The 20,054-nt window shown below is 45.6% G+C and overlaps 1 protein-coding gene across 1 annotated transcript in view; it reads right to left on the reverse strand.

The window, feature by feature from the left end:
* Nucleotides 1-13,453: 13,453 nt before the first annotated feature.
* The window catches only part of HSPA4 (heat shock protein family A (Hsp70) member 4), a gene marked incomplete at its 5' end in the record, with an annotated part of 42,484 nt that continues 35,883 nt past the window's right edge, over nucleotides 13,454-20,054 (reverse strand). The window contains 6 exons of the mRNA XM_079702641.1: nucleotides 13,454-13,698; nucleotides 13,889-14,050; nucleotides 15,349-15,468; nucleotides 17,157-17,264; nucleotides 18,507-18,632; nucleotides 19,518-19,670. Coding sequence (XP_079558767.1) covers nucleotides 13,495-13,698; nucleotides 13,889-14,050; nucleotides 15,349-15,468; nucleotides 17,157-17,264; nucleotides 18,507-18,632; nucleotides 19,518-19,670 — 873 coding nt within the window. The 3' untranslated portion in view covers nucleotides 13,454-13,494. The remainder of the gene's footprint in view (nucleotides 13,699-13,888; nucleotides 14,051-15,348; nucleotides 15,469-17,156; nucleotides 17,265-18,506; nucleotides 18,633-19,517; nucleotides 19,671-20,054) is intronic.

Consider the following 20,054-nt stretch of genomic DNA (forward strand, 5'->3'; position numbering starts at 1 on the left):
AGGAAGCTAAGCCAGAACCCACCCCCAGACAAAGGACATTGAGGACCACCCCACCTCAGGTCCCCTACACCCAACCACAGCTCCTACTGGGCCTTGCTCGGCACCTCTGCTCCCATAGGAGCTGAGGCAGGGTGGGTGGACCCACAGGTGGATGAAGGGTCTGGCCAAAAGACTAGGAGAGCAACGTGACATCTAGGATGGAGGCCCAGATGAGCCAGGAAAGACCTTGCAATACAGAGATGCTGCCCACTCTCCCAGCCCAGGTGGTAGTATGCAGTCAGCACCTTCTCCCTCTCCTGCACAGGCCCACACCTGCCGTAAGGCAGGCAGCCGTACAGAACCCACCAAAGCCAGTGCCCTCAACTGCTACTGTGGACAGCCAGCTGCCCACCCCTCCCAGCTCTTGGGTTTAGCCCTCTCCCTTCACTGCCCGGTACTAATATCCCACTTTGTGGGATCTCTCTGTGTGCCCAGAATGGTGCTGAGCCCTCACATGCAGTCTTGTTACTCCTCATCATCATCCTCACAGGCAGGACTATAGCATCATCTCCATTTTATAGATGAGGAAACTTAAATGCCTTGCCAGGGTCACCCAGCTGGTGCATGGTAGAGCTGGGACTGAAGCCAAGCCTGTCCAATTCCAAAGCCTTCCACCTTTTCCCTCGGCCTCCAGCCCTATCAGATCTCTCTGCACCCAAATCTCCAATGCACCAGACCCCAGAGTGCATCAGGTGGTGGGAACAACCACCACCCCTGTCCATGCTTGCACGGCCTCTTTCCTAGGGAGCTGTACTTTCTAACTTCTCTCCCCACCTCCTGTCCTGGCGTTCCCCAGGTTAGAAGCTCTTGGGCTACCCAGGAAAGCACTGACTGGCAGCCCCATGCTCAGATGCTTCAAACTCCCCGGCTGCAGCGTGGCAGCATCAGGCTCCCTAAATGTTGTTTACTAATAAATCCCTGAGAATGTATAACGAAGTTGATGGGGCTTGACTGATGGGTCCAGGGCAAAAGGGAACCAATTACCCGACACTCTCTGCTATGATCTTAAAACAGATGTTGGAGTGTGTAAAATTATGGCTTGTGGTTGAGAACTGCAGATACAATTCCAACCTTCCCTTTTATTGCCACACATAAATGTTAAATGTGGCAAGATCTACATCTGAAATTCAGTTGTTGCCATTTTGTCCCATGTTTCTGAAGCCAAGGCTACATTTGGAGTTGGTGTCCTGGTAATTACTCTGAAACCCCAGGAACAACATACAGAAACAAACTGGCACAAAGTGCAGCAGAGGACAGGCCCCCAGGGCTCACCTCTGATGACCCCAGAGTACAGGTCAAAGGGGTCATCAGCCCCTGCCCTCTGGAGTTTATACTTTAGGTGCCCCAAACCTGGTCCAGCAGACCACCCTTCCAGAACCCAAATCAGCCTGATTCTCGACAAATTTATATGGGCCAACTAGGAAGGTGAGTTCTTGCACATTTGCATGTGATTAGCATTTAAGGTTATACCTGGTCCTCTGTGATTTCCCTGGGCCACCCACAGCAAGGACTCCAGGAAGCCAGCGCTACAACCAGCACTGCTTACATCACGTGCCTCCTCACACAACTGCCCACAGAGGAAGTGGGAGGGGTGGATGCAGGATGGACACAGAAAAAGGAGTCTGCGGAAGTGGAACTCCCTGCCCAGAATTCTCAATAGCGAAGTTTCTTGACATTTTGCTCAAACCCGGAGGCCCTTCCTGACAGACCAGCCCCTGGACCTGCTCACAGGGCAATCCCAGCAACTCAGCCAACCCACCCTCGTCTCTGAGCACATGTGCCCTGAAGTCTTTGAGAAACCCACAAATAAAGGGGCCAGTTATGGGTTGATTGTGTCCCCCACAATAAGATAGGGTGAAGTCCTAAACCCCAGTACCTCAGAATGGGACCTTATTTGGAAACAGGGTCTTCACAGTGTTAATCAAGGTGAAATGAGCTCATTAGGGTAAACCCTAATTCAATGTGACTGGTGTCCTTATGAAAAGGAGAAATTTGGACACAGAAACAGACCCACACAGAGGGAAGACGATGAGAAGACACAGGAAGAATGCCATCCACAGGTAAGGAATGCCAGAAGCCATCAGAAGCCAGGAGAGAGTCTAGGGCAGATTCTCCATCACAGCCTCAGAAGGAATCAACCCTGCCCACACCTTGATTTCAGACTTCTGGCCCCCAGAACTGTGAGAGAATCATTCAGTTGTGTAAGTCTCTGGCGTGAGGGACTTTGTTACAGCAGCCCCAGCAAACAAACACCCCACTGTCACTGGGATGCTGACAGGGCAGAGGCAGGCCCCCCTAACATGAGCCTCCTCCAGGCCCCATGAAAGGCCCTACTAAGGTGTTCACGTGGTCCCATGTTTTTGGTGAAGTTGTTAACTGGGCCATTTTAACACAAATAGGGCTGAAAAGAAAGGAATTTTCATCAACACCAGTGGGCCTATGAAATAAGAAGAAAAAGGCTCAAAAATGGCATGAAGGAGGCATCACCAGAACCTCCACAGAAGCTCCCTCAAATACTTCCCAGCTTGTTCCCCAAGAGCCCAGTGTGAAAAGAAGTCAGGAACATCCATCTACCTTTTCTCCAGGAGACAAAAACTGCCACTGATAGTCAGTCACGTAGGCCACTATGTGAGAGAGAGAGGGCCAAACAGAAAAGACATGAATGGGGGCTTCCCTGGCGGCGCAGTGGTTGAGAGTCCGCCTGCCGATGCAGGGGACACGGGTTCGTGCCCCGGTCCGGGAGGATCTCACATGCCGCGGAACGGCTGGGCCCGTGAGCCATGGCCGCTGAGCCTGCGTGTCCGGAGCCTGTGCTCCGCAACGGGAGAGGCCACAACAGTGAGAGACCCGCGTACCGCAAAAAAAAAAAAAAAAAAAGACACAAATGACTGTCCCGAAAGATGACTTACACGTGTCCTCCAACTAGGAACGGCGATTGTGATGCCCGACACCCACACGCTGGGCCGTTTTCTTTGAGGTCCAGGGCAGGTGTTCCTCTTTCCCCCTCCCTTGCAAAAAAAGATGAGGTCACCCAGCTGTCAGGGAGCTGGGAAATGACCTTGATCACTGCAATTATGAGTGGGGGGAGAAACCTCAGCCAAGCCCATTTTAAACGTTGGAAATTCAGGAGCCGGGTTGAACAAGGACAGCAAACAGCCAGCGTGCCCTTGAGTGAGCACTTCCAGAGACCCCTGGGGCCTGAGCCCCGCCTGCCCATCTTCACCAAGCCACCTGAATCCTCACCAAGGCCTCTCCTCCTGCAGAGCCCCCCAGCCTTCACCCTCAGCTCCCCCTTCCGAAGGGCCAGGAGCTGGAGGAAGTGGTGGCTGGAAAGAAGACACACCCCAAACGGACTGTCCTGCTTGTGCTCACCGGATCCCCACTCTGAACAAGTGCCGTGCCTTTCTTAACGTATGGAAACTGTGTGTTTCCTAAAAAGCAGATTGATTCCCTCTGATTCTGCTCATAGCACACGTGAGCCCCCGCCTAATCACAGAAACCTGGCCAGATCTCTGGCCACCCTCCCCCACAGTGAACCACCCAGCCGTAGGATCACTATCTCCCAGAGATACAGGCCCTCTGCCATGACCCCACAGCCAACCACTTGGCCTCACACAGCTCCTCACCAGCCTCCCTGCTGCCAGTCCGTCCCCTCCTTCCCCCTACCCCCAAACAGCGGGACCTCTCTACAATGCAAATCCCACGAACTGTGTCCTTGCTTAGAAACCTACCAAGGCTCATCATCAACACCCTCAGGAGAAAATCAAGGCCGTTTTTGTCTCTTATGAAATATACAAGGATCCAAGCCCCAGGAATTCCCTCCCCAAGTACTCAGGACTTCCCAGGATGCTGCTTGCATGAGTGAGTTACCTGCCACGTCCTACGAGGGGTGCCAGGCATCAGCACAGGCCCAGAGGCTGTGCTTGTAGCCACAGACAGTCCCCAGACGTGAGACACCTACTAAACCACCTACCCCTTTGTCCTTCCTGTTCAAGAGAGCCACACTCAGGCAAAGGTGCCTGGGGCCGAGGCACTAGGCTTGGGGGCCAGCTGTCTCCACGCACACACCCAGGTGTCCTCAAGCTGCAGCGGGCAGGGTGAGGCTGTGCTTCTCCTCCCTCCTCTATCACCAGGCCAGATTCCTGGTTGCTTTATAGACCCTCTCATGGGTCCCTGTGGCCTTTCCTAGAATCTGACCTTGCTCACCACCACCTCCATCTCTGGTGGTGTATATCATCTTCAATTTCAAAAGGCCCCGAATCCCCATATAAAATAATGGCTGCAAAAAGGGGTTGTGGGGAGGGGTGTTTTATGTGATTCCACCCACTGGCCCCCCGCCCCTCATCTTTGACCACTCCCTGCCCTTCCCGCACTTTCCACCCAGAGCTGTTTGTCGATCCCTGCACACCTTTGGTCACTCTCTCTCCTCTGTCTAGGGCTCCTGCACCAACCCCTCTCTCTTTACTTGCTTATGTAGCTGCCGCCCACTCACCCTTTACCTCTCAGCTCCAATCCCACCCTGGGATTGATTGTCAATTATCTCTTTATTTGTAGGCCCCAGCAAAGGAAGGGCTACAGCAAGGCAGCTCTGGGCCCTGTTGTATTTACATCCCTGGGACAGGGCAGAGCCCCAGGGCTACTCAGAGAATGTTTGTGGAAAGGAGCAATGAGCCAGCAAATGAAGTCCAGGCTCCCCATTTGTTGCAACCTCCAGGTTTCCTGACGCGGTTGCCATGGCTCCCAGGTGCTGTCCTCTGGTGGCCACTGCCGGCAGCCTACTCTGAGAGGTGGGTGCCATCACAGCAATGCCAGATTGTCGGGAACCATTTATTTCGTAAACTCAAATTAACAGGAGGCAATTTCATTAACAGATAGTGCTGCTTGATGAGTTCATTCCAATTCAGGGCTTATTTTTAAAGTGTACTTAAAAGCTGTGTGGAGCAGGCTGAAGAGCTGAGTCTGATTTAATGGAAATCGCGTGATATTATGTCTCAGCTGAGAACATCGAAACGCCAAGGATTTTCCCTTGAACTGTGAGGACCCCTCCAAGCTACAGATATCTCCTCCAGTTTGAGGAGGGGGTGGACAGGGGTGTGCATACGTGAAGCTGGGCTCTGGAGCCTGTGGGCCCAATTCGAGAAGGGAACTCAACCCAGCAAATGCTTCTCCACCCTGGAGAAGCTCTTAGCACAGCCAGGAGAAAGACACACACAGAGTAAGAAATCACAAGACTTACCTATCCTGTGAGGGCCAGGGAAATAAGATGCACCGTGGAGATACGCCGAAGGCCACTGGTCCTGGAGAAGAGAAGCCCCACACACTAGTGCCCCAGTCACGCCAGGACAAGTGTAAACTAGATGTTGTGTCCAAAGAGACACAACGCTCTGCCATCACAAGTAGTCTCAAAGAAATTCCAAACTTGACTTGGCATTTCCAGAGGAACGCTGCACCTTCCTCACCTCCTACTCCCCACGGCTCTCCTCCAGTCTCTCCCTTTATACCTCCAACCCACAACCACCTTCACCCTCAGCTGTGGATCCTGTCAATTAACAGCCTCATTCACTTCCCCTTCACCCATTACCCAGGTTCTCTATTCCCAGAACAAAAGCATCAGCATCAGCAGGAACTTGTTAGAAATGCAGATCTTCGGACCCCACAGCAGTCCTTCTGACTCAAAAACTCTTGAGTGTAGGGCCCAGTAACCTGAGTTTTAACAGGCTCCCCAAGGCTTTCAGAGGCACAGTTGAGCCACTGCTTTACCTCAGAGGAGAGTCTAGGAGCTGATCCACAGGGAGGATCCTCCCCACCACTCTCTCTCCCCTGCTGCTTCAGTTCAATCTCTTGAACCTGTTCTGATTTGGTATTAAAGAAATCTGGAAAACAAGTAGCCAAGACAGAACTCACAGAGGGCGGGCAATGGCAGGAGATAATCCTCTTTAAATGGAAGGGGGTGGAGGAGAAGGCCTGAGGACCCTCATACACCAGGAAGCCTTGTGTCTTTCATATCACTCAAACGGGGATATCTACCACGAGGCAAGGAGGGGACACTAAACTAGGTGTCTGGAGGCTCAAATTCACCCCAGTTCTTCTGAAGCTGGTCTTAATCCTCTGCAGCAGAGCCCAGGATTCAGAGAGTCATACAGCTGATTCCCGGGAATCTCTATGCACACCTGGAGACCCTAACCTCTACAGAGGTCAGGAGCAGCCCCCTTCTGGGGCTACCAGTGGGATCACACCGAGTCAACAGGATAGGCTCAAGTCACAAGTAGTGTCCTCTGGCACTAGGTAGGATGGATTCATGTGCAGCTCAGGGGCAGGAAGGAACACTCCCTCTCCAACCCAGGGGCTAATGACCATGCCCCCCAGAAGGAGGTCAGTGCCTCTCAGCTCCCTAGGCTGCCCATCAACAACGTTCCTTAGGAATCTGGGCTACTGGCAGGACAAGGGCAAGAAAGAAGTTTCCTCCACAGCCCTGGGACTGCTTATACCTGGGTCAGCTGCTCCTTGCACTGCTAATAGGGCTTAAAAAGGCAAATTACATGCCTGGTGCTCACAATACCTTTATCCCTGTTTGTCTAGAATGTCCTCCACATCCATCATTTCACGTGATGGGCAGAACTGGTGTGATCACAATTACACAGATGAAGAAACTAAGGCTCCTAGAGGTTTTTTTCCAAGTCAAAATATGGTCCATGATCAGCATCACCTGGGAGCTTGTTAGAACTGTAGTCTCCCAAGCCCCTACCGAATCAGAATCTGCCTTTTAGCAAGAGCCCCACCTGAATTTGAGAAGCACTGGGCTGGGTACTTACTCAAGATCTGGGGTCAGTCCAATATTCTTTTTTTATATATATAAATTTATTTATTTAGGCTGTGTTGGGTCTTCATTGCTGTGCACAGTCTTTCGCTAGTTGCAGCAAGCCGGGGCTACTCTTTGTTGCAGTGCGCGGGTTTCTCACTGCAGTGGCTTTTCTTGTTGCGGAGCATGGGCTCTAGGGCCTGCGGGCTTCAGTAGTTGTGGCAGGTGGGCTTAGTAGTTGTGGCTTGCGGGCTCTAGAGCGCAGGCTCAGTAGTTGTGACACACGGGCTCAGTTGCTCCGCAGCATGTGGGATCTTCCTGGACCAGGGCTTGAACCCGTGTCCCCTGCATTGGCAGGCGGACTCAACCACTGCACCACCAGGGAAGTCCCCAATATTCTTTTACAACAAGTGATGCCACACTTTGAGTGATAAGGACCTTTTACTAGCAAAAGTCCATAAAAGTTCTCTGATTTCTCACCTGAGGCCTCTGTTAAACCACACTTGTTTTGCTCTTAGCTACCCTGAAGGAGAGGAGATGGAGGTCTGCATTCTTTTTTTTTTTTTTTTTTAACATCTTTATTGGAGTATAATTGCTTTACAATGGTGTGTTAGTGTCTTCTGGGACTCCTCAAGGAGTAAAGCCTTTACTGGGGCCTGACCCCAGGCAAAGGAAGAGCGATGCCGCCCTCAAGTGGCAGCTTCAACACTGCAGCTCACACAACCCCAAATCAGGACTGGAGGAGGGCCGTCGGATTTTCAGGGAGCCAGATGATGTAATATGCAGAGCAATTGTTTTTGGGGAAAAAAGCCCCATATTCTAGGCACACACCTTTCCAGAAGATAAACGTTTTTCAAAATAGCTGGAATAGGGATTTCTGGCTCTGCCATCCACCTGCTCTGTCAGCTTCGCCTGCTTTGGCCTTTTCCTCATCCACAAAGTGGAGAGTTGAATCATGTTTTCAAGAATAGTTCTCATGTTCTGAGTTTTTTATTCATGAAAATACTGCATGTGTGTATTCAAGTATCTCGTGCTTCATGCTGGCTGCAGGGGGCAGTTGTGAACTAGGCAGAGTCCATCCTTCAGTTGAAGGATATAGAATAAACACGGACAGGACCTGTCACAGAGGAAAGGCCCCTCACCCAGCCTGGGGCTTTGTTTATGACTGCATGAGCCCTCTCAATTTTCTGAGTTCTATTACACACAACCCTCCTGGTCTTCATGGCAGTCTCATGTGAGTTCTAGAAGACTGCCTACCGGCATTGCTGAAAGGTACCCTATCATTTGGGTCATCCTTTTCTGAAACATCTACTGATCCAGCTCATCCTCAGCAATGCTCTGCTGGGATTTACATCTTGGAAGCTGAGGCATTGAGGCGGTTTTCCAAGTGTTTCCAGCTTTCTCTCCCCCAAGCATTTAGCCAAGTCTTGACCAAATAGTAGACCAGTCTATTTTAAATTTTAAAGTGCATGTAGAGGGAGCTTCCCTGGTGGTGCAGTGGTTAAGAATCCGTCTGCTAATGCAGGGAACACAGGTTTGATTCCTGGGCCGGGAAGATCCCACATGCCATGGAGCGACTAAACCCGTGAGCCACAACTACTGAGCCTACGCTTAGAGCCCTCGAGCCACAGCTACTGAAGCCCGTGTGCCTAGAGCCCAGGCGCCCGTGCTCTGCAACGAGAAGCCACCACGAGAAGCCCGTGCGCCACAACGAAGAGTAGGCCCCGCTCGCCGCAACTAGAGAAAGCCCGCGCACAGCAACGAAGACCCAGCACAGCCAAAACTTAATTAATTAATTAATTAAAATAGATAGATAATGTGCAGGTAGAAAAAACAATGTATGCGGTGGGTAAGGGCCTGCTTACTTGTGATAAGAATTTTAAGTGCTCTCTCTCCCTCCATTGATCCAGGACTCCAAATCTTACCAGTCTACCTGGCCTTTGAAGGATGTACATACGGACACAACTAATGGAAATGGCCTCAAACATAGCTCCATTTTTTCTTCTGCTTGTTGTCCTTGAACCTGGCAAATCCCAGGTTAGAAGTATTTCCCATTTTCTCCCTCCCTGCCCTTACAGCATGTGTCAAAACTGGAGTGGCAAGGTCAGGATTAGCGTGGCACTTGCTCATGGTTATTGGACAGATCTAGAAACCAGTCTGTATTTTCACATCCTCTGGGATCTTCCCTTCCCTGATCCCCCAGAAATGTATTCCCTCCATTACCATCCTGGAAATGTTGCTCCTATCCCAACAACATGACCGTTTTTCCATTTTGCCTCCTACCCTGCTGCTTAAGAGGTCACCTCCTTCATTTCTACAGTTACGGCACCTGCTCCAAATTGCAGTAATCCAGCTCAGCGGACCAGGGCATTGAGAGTCATATCCCAGGGCTGCTCCAGCCAGAGGCAAGGGAGCACCACCCAGGAAAGGAATGCCATGGTCTCTGGGTAACTGGAGGAAACTATCCCCTTTTGCACACAAGACAGCGGGCCTCGGATGCTGCCCACCTCCTTCCTCCCCAAGCAGATCCCTCATTTCAACTAGGCCAAGCTTCCTGACCAGATACTCTCCTCCACCCGAGGCCTCACTGCACGCCCACAAAGCCCAGCTACCCCCCTTCTAAAGCATCCTCTCAGCATCTAACCCCACTGGCCACTGCCACCTCTCACTTCTCAAATCTCCCTCCGCCCTAACATGCCTCATGGATGATCATTCCCCTCTGGCAGCTGCTTGTTTCCTTCAAAGCTTCCACTTCCTCTTCCTGACACAGCCAAACACCATCCTTTGCTCTCTAAAGCAGGAAGAACACACCCTGACCCCCAAAGCTTCCTTCCACATCCAACTGTAGCTTCAGGATCTCTTGATTCCATGTCTGTACAATTTCCTAATCTTATCCAGATTCTCACAAACATCTGCACTGACTCCTGCAGACCGGAAGCTCCACATGTCTATTGTCTTTTATTCCAGGTTTGAAACCTTGGAGCCATTCTTTTTGAAATATATTTTTAATTTGTTTAATATTATAAAATTCCAAAATGCTTAGTACATAAATCTTAGAAAATACAAACAAGCAAAAACTTACAAACAGAAATCACTCACAATCCCACACTGGGAGAAAACCATTTCATTTTGAAACACCTATCCAGTTTTGATATTTATGCAAACACATTCCATGTTCTTTCCAAACATGGGAAGCTGTGCATATTGTTTTACAATGTGTATTATAATTTTACATTAAGAAATGATCTGTTAAAGCTACTTAAGGAAAAATGATTGAAATCAATCAAGTATACAAAGTGTACTACCAAAAGCCAGATCAATATAAAATGTCGGGAGGCCCCTGAAGCCTAGCCTGAGTTGCCTTGTCATTACCCCATAAAGATTAACTACTTCCTCTGCTTCTAACAGCATGGTTTTGTTTTAAAGTCACTTTTCCATCGTCCCCCTTCCTCCTGTACCAAGACCTACCATTTCCCCCTTCACTTGGCTCATCCCCCTAAAACGTGATTATAAAAAGTTCCACTACCTCCAACTTCCCCCAGGCCCCACTCACTCTGCACATATCACATGAGCATCCCTAAAACATTGTCACTCTCAGGTCAGGCTAAAAGCCCCAGTGCTCCACACCAGGACTCCAGTCTCTCAGCCCTACCACCTCTGACAGCGCCCCAACAAAAATCCCTCAAGATGTTTGGTAGGCATCTCAAAGGCCACTGGTCTAAAGCCTCTGTGTGAATTCTCATCAACCTGATGGGAGCCATAGAAGTTCTTCACATTAAGCTGAAGCTGCCCCACTGCAAAACCGTCCCACCAGCCCTGGCTTGCCTCCAACACCCTCTTCCCCAGTGACACCGGGGATGCTGGTATCTCTCCTGGGTAAACAGGTATGCTACTCTTTCCAGGCTGATTCCAACAGCCCTATAAAATGGCTACACTCTGGATAATCATCAGCTAGCTGGCTTCCCACTCATACTACCAGGTGTCTACTCTTCTAAGACAGAGGCCCAGAAAAAAAAAAAAAAAAGACTACTCCAGACACTTCTTGAAGGTGGCGGGCACAGGCCCTGTTGGTAGGCCTGGCACCGGGACTGTTAAGTAGCAGGACTACAGGGAGGAAGGCCCCAGACCCTTCCCCATCTAGGCCCTATGCTTTGTATAGTTAGCGTCTCCTCTGGTGGCTTCACCCCCTTTCAACACTCAACACCACCCCACATACACACCAAGACACACATGCATGCACACACTGTTGGAACTGTCACTGGTAACAACTGTTACTAGCACATTCTGGGCCATGTCCTGTTCTTTGAAGGGGCAGTCATCAGTCCTGGCACTGGCCTTTATAGGGCTGTAACCCACCTCCTGCTAATATCAAAACCCTCAAAGGCCCAGTCACAGGAGCGAGGCTAAGGATTTCTAAGTCAGAGAACTGGGCCAACATTCAACATGGGAGAGTAAGTATGGAAAGAGCTACTTCTTACCACCCAGTGTGCTAAGCCTCAAATGTTCTTCAGAATGGAGGTCTCTGACAAATGTTAACTACTTGGAATTTTGCTTAGAGGACTCTTAACTCTAGAGAAGAGTTTTTATTTAAAACACAAAAACATACAAACATACACACATACACACCCTTCATTATGAAATTAAGAAAACCATTCCTTTGAGTGTAAGACAGGTTTCTTTTTATTAAGTTTTCCTAAAACTTGTCGCATGTTTACTGAATGTTTTTCTTTGTGTAAGAACGTAACCTGGAGCTTTAACAAACCAATTGGGACAATGCAACCTGGATAAATGCTTGTCTGCACACAAGTCATCGATTACCATTCTCTGGCCTGGCCTCCATGTAAATCCAATTGGTCTTAAAGCCTATCTAAACAGAGAGCAAGCAGACCACATCATCTTATTTCTAGTTTAAACTTTAAACCTCAAACTCACCCCCATCCCAAGACCCACACCCTCCCCCACACACAAAAGAAAATTTTTAGAAGAAATGGCCATTAGGAACTGAGTCAGTTGCCTAAGAATTGGCTTAATCCTGCAGCCAGCACTCCTAAGTAGCTCTTGGCCTCACAGCAGGCCAGCTGGAACTCTTGAAGCAGGACAGGTAGAGAATGGATAGAGGAGGCTCTAAGAACAGGGCCAAGTCCTGGTGCTGCGAGGCTTCCACACATGCTTACACTCCAACATAAATACACTTCCACCTTCCTCCTCTAAGTGATGTTTCTCTATAGCACTTTAGAGCTTGTAACACTCTAAATTTTTTAGTGCAGAGATGGACAGAAACGTATTCTAGATATGCAAGGTATAATCTTATTTCTAACAACATAGGCCAAAATTAACAGAGCAGCTCTCTGTTATACAGATTAACAATTACAAAGGTCCAAAAAGTAACCAACAAAGATTGTAACAGTTTCTAGGGCAGGTACCAGCTCTGGCCTCTAATACTACAGGTTTCCCTTAGTTTCCAAAATGCCTCACTCCTATCAGCACTGCCCAAAGGGCAGTCACAGGGAATGCTTTGGTGCTCCTGACACTGGCTGCACAGTAAGAATGAGGTGTTGCTAAAGTCAGCACCACACTTCTTTAACACTTATTTCAGACTCATCCAGTACAATCCAGTGCATCTTAGTTTTCTGTATGATCTGTCTGTTTTAACACATACAAATTGGAAGATTCATGACAGATATTAACACAACACGTAAGTGATTGTGAATGAGAAAAAAGAACTTTTAACTCTTGTCGTAAGACTTCAAGCTATACCTCAATTTTTACACAGAACATCTCACCTGAATAAGCAGGCCAGGATACAAATCTTCACGCCATAGTTAACAAGAATCAATCCCTCAGTTAAATTTACCAGGCCTATATCCAACAGTACATCTACCCAATTCTAACCTTCCGAAGAGAAAATTATTTAGACTTTGATACTTGGGATATTAGTGGACATACTTTCAGGAACACACATTCTTAGGAAGAGCCTGCAGGTCTAAAATCCTCAGTTAACAACTTGCTCCAGGTGAAAGGATCTATTTTCCCAGGAGCAACACACTGCATTTGTAATAGTAGCTCCTTTAACTGGGGGAAGATGGGAAGATAGGAAGACAGGGTGGGAGTCCCAGCGGAGCTGACTGACATGTGATGAAGCTCAGAGCATACCTCTGTTGTTCTCTGTTAATCCATGCCATGCGCTCTAGTCCTCAGAAACAGAGGGAGACCCCTCCTCCATCCCCACACCAAGCGGGGAGCCTTTGTCGCAATCTCCACAGTAGATCTGTGAAGCACAATTAGAGTTCCTGCCATATATGTCATAATAAAAAGTCTGCTTGATAGCTAGGTATAGCTTGTGCTATAGCTCAACTTTCTAAAACAAACGTCTCTTTGTATAAGCATGATTAAACATAAAAGGAGTGAAGCATAAGCTCAGTAAGACTAACTGGGCTTCTAAATAGTACCATTATGAAAAAGATACAATGCACTTCATTTCTGTATCTAACTATTTCGAAGTCAAAATGCTCCATACATTACCTATATCCCCCGCCACCCAAATCCCCTAAAAACTAAGAAATCTCCAGTATTTAATTGCTCTAGTTGATATTTAGAACAAAGTTGACAACTTAAAGCTTTATAATAGTCTGTTTTAATATAAACAATTGTTGGAATCAATCAATGTCCATTTCAGGAAGCTTCTTGTCTGAATCCGAAGGCAGAGCTGTGTCTGTACCCTGCTCAGCAGCCTGAGGGCCTGGGCTGTCTCCTTGTCCATCCACTGGTCCATTCTGCTCTGCATTTTTTTGCTCCTCTTTTGGAAGTTCCACTTTGGGTTTCGGCTTTGAAATTATAGGGCTACAGATACTCGTCAGCTCCTAGAACAACAGGAGAGAAAACTGTGGTTCCTTGTAACAAATTTTACATGGCATACTAAAATCCAAGTCCACCCTCTCCTACCCTGTCCCCAAGCCAGAGCAAAGATGCAATAATGAAATTCTCTCCTATTAATAATAAATAATGAGACTGACTAGAAAAGACTATTAAATCTTAAAAATCATACATTACTTTAATTTTAGCTTCAATCTCTTTTGCCTTGACAACTGGATCCATGGTCAGACTCTGCTTGTTCTGCAGATTCAGCTTGTTATTCATCCACTCCACGGCCTCATTCGTGCTTTTTTCTACCCTCACCAGCTCAGCAGCATCCAAATGGTCATACTGGTCCTCCTGCAACCAGTAGCCAACCAGACAAGTGTCAAAGGATGATACTGTCCCTACTCAAACATTGCCTAGTTCTTCACCATCTTTCAAAAAGTTACAATCTTTCCCAAAATGAAGCCCATCTAGCCTCACAAACTACATAGACACTCAATTCCCGAAGAATTCAGAAAAGTAACCCCAATTTTTAAAACACAGAGGAAATACATTTAAAGGCCAAAATTACACAAGGTGGTAAATGTTTCAGCACTATAAATAGCACATGCTTTACACAAAATCTTATAATTTCACAATGCAAAAAAAAAAAAAATAACATGTCATTAGGTATGAGACCTGAGATTTAGCCATCCGTGTTAGGAACCAAAATAATAATGAGTACAGTTTTTTAAAAGAGGCCTTTCAGGGCTTCCCTGGTGGCGCAGTGGTTGAGAGTCCACCTGCTGATGCAGGGGACACAGGTTTGTGCCCCGGTCTGGGAGGATCCCACGTGCCGCAGAGCGGCTGGGCGAGTGAGCCATGGCCGCTGGGCCTGCACGTCCGGAGCCTGTGCGCTCCGCAATGGGAGAGGCCACAGCAGTGAGAGGCCCGCGTACCGCAAAAAAAAAAAAAAAAAAAAGAGGCCTTTCAGAAGCAAAATTTTTTAATTAAAAGTAATTTTTTTAGAAAGCTCAATTTATCTGTCTTAAAGTTTCTTACACTGACAATACATCAAGAACCTGGAGTATAATAGTGGAGTTAACCAAACCATTTAGCAAAGTTTGGGAGCCACCCAAACTTTGGAATCAGACCCCAGGCCAAATCCCAGCTCCCCCAATAGTAACCTTGGGTGAGGATTAAAGAAGTTAGAAATTATCTACAAATGTTGATACTACCACCTACTTCATAAGGGTACTGTGCGAATTTAATCAGATAATATATTTAAGGAGTATATATCATATAGTGCTCAAAAAAAATGAAAGTAGTTTATTGTTGAGACAGTCCTACATCTGCATAACAAACCAAATTATTTGCCTAATGTGTTCTAACACCAAAATAGAGCAAGTTAAGTCAATGATCAAACATTTCATAACAAGAAAAGGAAGCTGAATCATACTGCTCAATTCCATAGTCCCCTTATTAAAGAAAAGCAGCAAATCCCAGGGTTCTTAGTAAGATTATATAAAACATTATACATTACATTAACATCCAAAAAGAAAATACTATCATTAAACAACAGTTAACAAAAAACTGCTACGTACATGTCTCAAAACTTAACTCTACTGAAACAATAATAGGGAAGAGGAGAAGAAAAAAAACAAAAAAGATACCTTGTTTTTGAAAGAGCTGATTACTTTCATATACTGTTGGATTTGTTTCCCTAGTTCGTCAAATAATTTTGGTCTTTCTTCAGATTCCTGGAATCGCATCTTAATAGGCTGACCTAGATCCTTAACAGAAGAGAGAATATACAAATTCTTCACAGGGGAGTTTAAACTGTAAGAGTAGTATCTTTCTACTAAGATTGATTATGAATTAAAATACATTTAATCTCCATGTTCTATATATAAAAAGTTGAGTATTTTTCCCCAGCCAGTTGAAATATATCCTCAGTCTACATGAGAATATACCTCAATACTGTTCCAAGTTGAGCCACTTCAACTTGTCACTTGAACCCTAGTTCTCAAAATACATTAGGGAGACAACAAAAAATTAGGTGCCTCCAGACAGTGATATGGTGTACTTCACCATATATGAAGTACACTTGAAAAAATAAAAAATAAATTTTCTTTTAAACCTGTATCTGACAAAGCCTCCAGCTGCAACCATCAATTTACCAGATAAGATTAAACACCAGAGTTGAAAAGGAGCAAAAGCCAGACCAGGAATAAATCCTCCAGCACGAATGATCAAGTTTTTTCATCAACTAAGTAAGGAAGGAGAAATGATGGAAGGAGAACTACAGACACAGATTTAAGAGACATATCAACAGAATGTATGGACCCTGTTTGGATCCTGAGTCAAAGAAACTAAAAAATAATTTATGAAGCAACTGGAACCTGAAAACAGACTGAATATATGGTGATATTAAGGAATTTTTATGCGTGTGATAATGGTACAGCTTAAGGCTACATTTTCTTTTAAATACACATTGAAATTTTCTGGATTAAATATAACCTGAGAGACTTGCTTAAAATAACTGGGAGTGGAAAGGAGCAGAAATAAAACAAAACCAGACATAAGTTGACAACAGTTGAAGCTATTATTCTGTCTCCTTTCATGTGTTGGACATCTCCCATAATAAAAAGTAAATCAAAAACCTCAATGGGAAGGATCTCACTGGAGACTCTTAATATTCTTGCCAGAATGACAGGAAACTGCAGGCACTGTCCTTCAGCAATTCCATTCCAGAGGTTAGTCACAATGGCCCAGTTTGACAAGAAACTAAGTAATCCAGAGAAATGCAAAAAGTTCTTGTGTATCTGCATCTTTTTCCAAACAAAAGGCCTCTGGCTTCCCTGGTGGTGCAGTGGTTGGGGGTCCGCCTGCCGATGCAGGGGGCGCAGGTTCGTGCCTCGGTCCGGGAGGATCCCGCGTGCCACGGAGTGGCTGAGCCCGTGAGCCATGGCCGCTGAGCCTGCGCGTCCGGAGCCTGTGCTCCGCAGCGGGAGAGGCCGCAACAGTGAGAGGCCCGTGTACCGCCAAAAATAAAAAAGGCCTCAACTTTAAATAATTCTTTGTACTTTTAACTCTAACGTGTAACTATCAGCTTCTTTAAATACAAAACCAGATGCTTCTGCTCTATTGAGAATCAAAGCTGTATACACGCAGCCCTGCTCCAACTGCATTGCAAGTACCTTTAGGACAGGGATGCATCTTGCTAGTCTTTCAATCTCTTGACACCAAGAACATACTCAAGCTCCAATTCAGTGAAACAGTTTAGGTCTAAACTCAATTTTCAGAAAAATTCTTTTGCTATTACAAAGTTCTGAAAGAAAGATAGTGAACCTAAGTGATAAAAAGTATAGCTCTTCAGTCACTTTCAACCTGCCTTCAATTACTTAACATGAGAATTACTCTCAATTTTGAGATACTCTCCATGGAAACTACAGCATTTCTGCTTTCAAGAGTCACTCACTTTTAATTCAGCCAATTTATCAACATAAACTTGCTTTGGCTGGTCTTCTCCATCCTCATACAACCAATTTTCAGTATCTTCTAGTTTTAAGGTAAAATTGTTACGGTCCTAAAGATGAAGGAAATGTTGCAATTTAGTCAGTCAAAAATCAGTTGATTCACAAATGAAGAAACAGGCACAAACTATGATATATATGGATTTTCTTTAAAATACAGGGGAGTGGAGAGATGGGGATATGGAAAACAAGATTGAAAAAATGTTATTTTGCTTTATAGGTACAAGGGGGTTTATTACACCATTTTCTCCGCTGTAGGGGACATATGGATATGTTTGAAAATTTCAGAATTAAAAACTACATTTAAAACTAAGTGAGTTACATAGTTAATAATACTGTAGTGCATATATGAAAATTACTAAGAGAATAAATCTTAAAAGTTCTCGTCACAAGAAAAAAAAATTTTTAAGTACGTGTAGTGATGGATGTTTAACTAGACTTATTGTGGTAATTATTTCACAATGTATACGAACATCGAATCATTATGCTGTACACCTGAAACTGATATAAAGTTATATGTCAATTATACTGAATTTTTTTTAAGAAGTGAGTTAAAATAAACATCAGGGAAAAGTGAGCTGATTTCAAGAAAAATACTAGGTAAATAATAGCATGCAAAAATGTATCAAAAAGTGACACACCAGGGGCTTCCCTGGTGGCGCAGTGGTTGAGAGTCCGCCTGCCGATGCAGGGGACACGGGTTTGTGCCCCGGTCTGGGAAGATCCCACATGCCGCGGAGCGGCTGGGCCCGTGAGCCATGGCCACTGAGCCTGTGCTCCGGAGCCTGTGCTCCGCAAGGGGAGAGGCCACAACAGTGAGAGGCCCGCCTACCGCAAAAAAAAAAAAAAAAAAAAAAAGTGACACACCAGGGCTTCCCTGGTGGCGCAGTGGTTGAGAGTCTGCCTGCCGATGCAGGGGACACGGGTTCGTGCCCTGATCTGGGAAGATCCCACGTGCCGCGGAGCGGCTGGGCCCGTGAGCCATGGTCGTTGAGCCTGCACGTCCAGAGCTTGTGCTCCGCAATGGGAGAGGCCACAACAGTGAGAGGCCCATGTACGGCAAAAAAAAAAAAAAAAAAAAAAGTGACACACCAAAAAAAGAGTGATGCACAACATCTAACCTTTGGGAAACACTCCATCAATAGAAAATAAAACGATATAAAACTTTTCCCCAAAAAAGTGCATTTTTAATCATTTTTCTGTATACCTACAGATACAAACTTCCCTTGTTAACTACATTTAAGGATCCTGCCGGAGGAAGCACACTAAGCAGGCACGCTGAGGCACATACTTACATCTTCACTCACAAACTTCTCATATTCACCACTAAGCTTGTCTCTCATTTCGTACACGTATTCTTCTACTGCATTCTTAGCATCATTCCTCTCCTTCTCTAGTTTATCCTGCATGATCATTTTACCCTGTGAACAGTACAGTTAGACATTCAGAAAACTGAGACAATTTCCCCTTAACTATTAAGTAATATAAAAGTAGAGAAGCCTTCTTCCTCAAATCCTTTTAGTTCTGCGAATCATCCACGGAAAGAGAGCTGGAAGCATCAGTCCTTAGTAAATTATGAAGATCAAGTGAGAGTTCTGTGGGTGTGCTTAGAAAAAAAGAGCAATAGAAGAAATACCAAGATGCTGAAACTCAAAAGCAAAAATAAGGAAAAGAATTTAAGACAAGAGAACTTTAAGAAACTATTAGCTCAATGTCACAAGGTGAGTATACTCTGCTTGTATTACATACCCAGGAATATCAAACTATTCATATAGTATAGATGTTAAAGGGTCTATGAAACAAAACTATTCTAAGATCCAATGTATATATGATGAGAAACCTCACAGACAATAATTAATTGAATAACTGTGCTCCAGGGTCCCAAACCTTGCATCGCTCACCATAACTAGAGTTACATATTGACTGGCAACAGGGAAAGGAACTAGTAAACAAAATATTAAGGCTAATGTGATTTCTCCTGCTGATCAACTTCCGTGACCTTGGCCTCAAACATCCCAATCGCTAGTGAACAATCAAACTCACACACCCAAACATGAATGATACCTCCCCTAAATGTCAAAGATCTCAAAACAGGGTTTTTAGCAATAAAGACATAATATCACCATAAAAGAATTTTGATGTTATGTCTTGGGATCTATTAAACTTGTCCTCCAATACCCCAAAATCTGAAATTGTTCTCAAACCCCATACAACCTAAAATACATGAAGGTCACTAGACAAGAGTTTGAACACTACGATCACGTTAACTTTTTAGCTTATTGTTCTAAAAGACTTAAAATAACCACCTCATTTTCAATGTACAAGTTGAGCATCTCTCTGTCTATCTGCCATAACAGCTGATTCTCAATTGGCAGGTCCACAGTACTGGTCTTCACTTTTGCCTTCTTGGCTTGAGGGGGCTGGTCCATCTTTTTGTCTTTTGATCCAGCTTGAGAGGTCTAAAATAATAGAAATCATTAAGAACACTTATACAGACTCTTAAACTTCCAAATGAGTCATGTTTCAAAGGCTGGTTTTGCTCTTTTATTAACTTAGTTTGTGTTCTTACAATATCTGGAAAGTTAAAAATATAAATATTTTTGACTATAAAGAGTCAAATCCATAGAGACAGAAAGTAATGGTGGTTGCCAGGGGACGGGGGAGGAGGGATAGAGGAATGGGGAATTGTTGCTTAATAGGTAGTTTTAGTCTGGCGAAATGAAAAAGACTGTAGCACAATGTGATTATACTTAACACTACTGATCTGTACACACACATACACTTATTTACATATATACACACAAAAACAACCTCCCATAATCCCACTATCAACATATAATCAC

The sequence above is a fragment of the Hyperoodon ampullatus genome (genome assembly GCF_949752795.1).
Source record: "Hyperoodon ampullatus genome assembly, chromosome: 4".
In the NCBI taxonomy this organism is placed as follows: Eukaryota; Metazoa; Chordata; class Mammalia; order Artiodactyla; family Ziphiidae; genus Hyperoodon; species Hyperoodon ampullatus.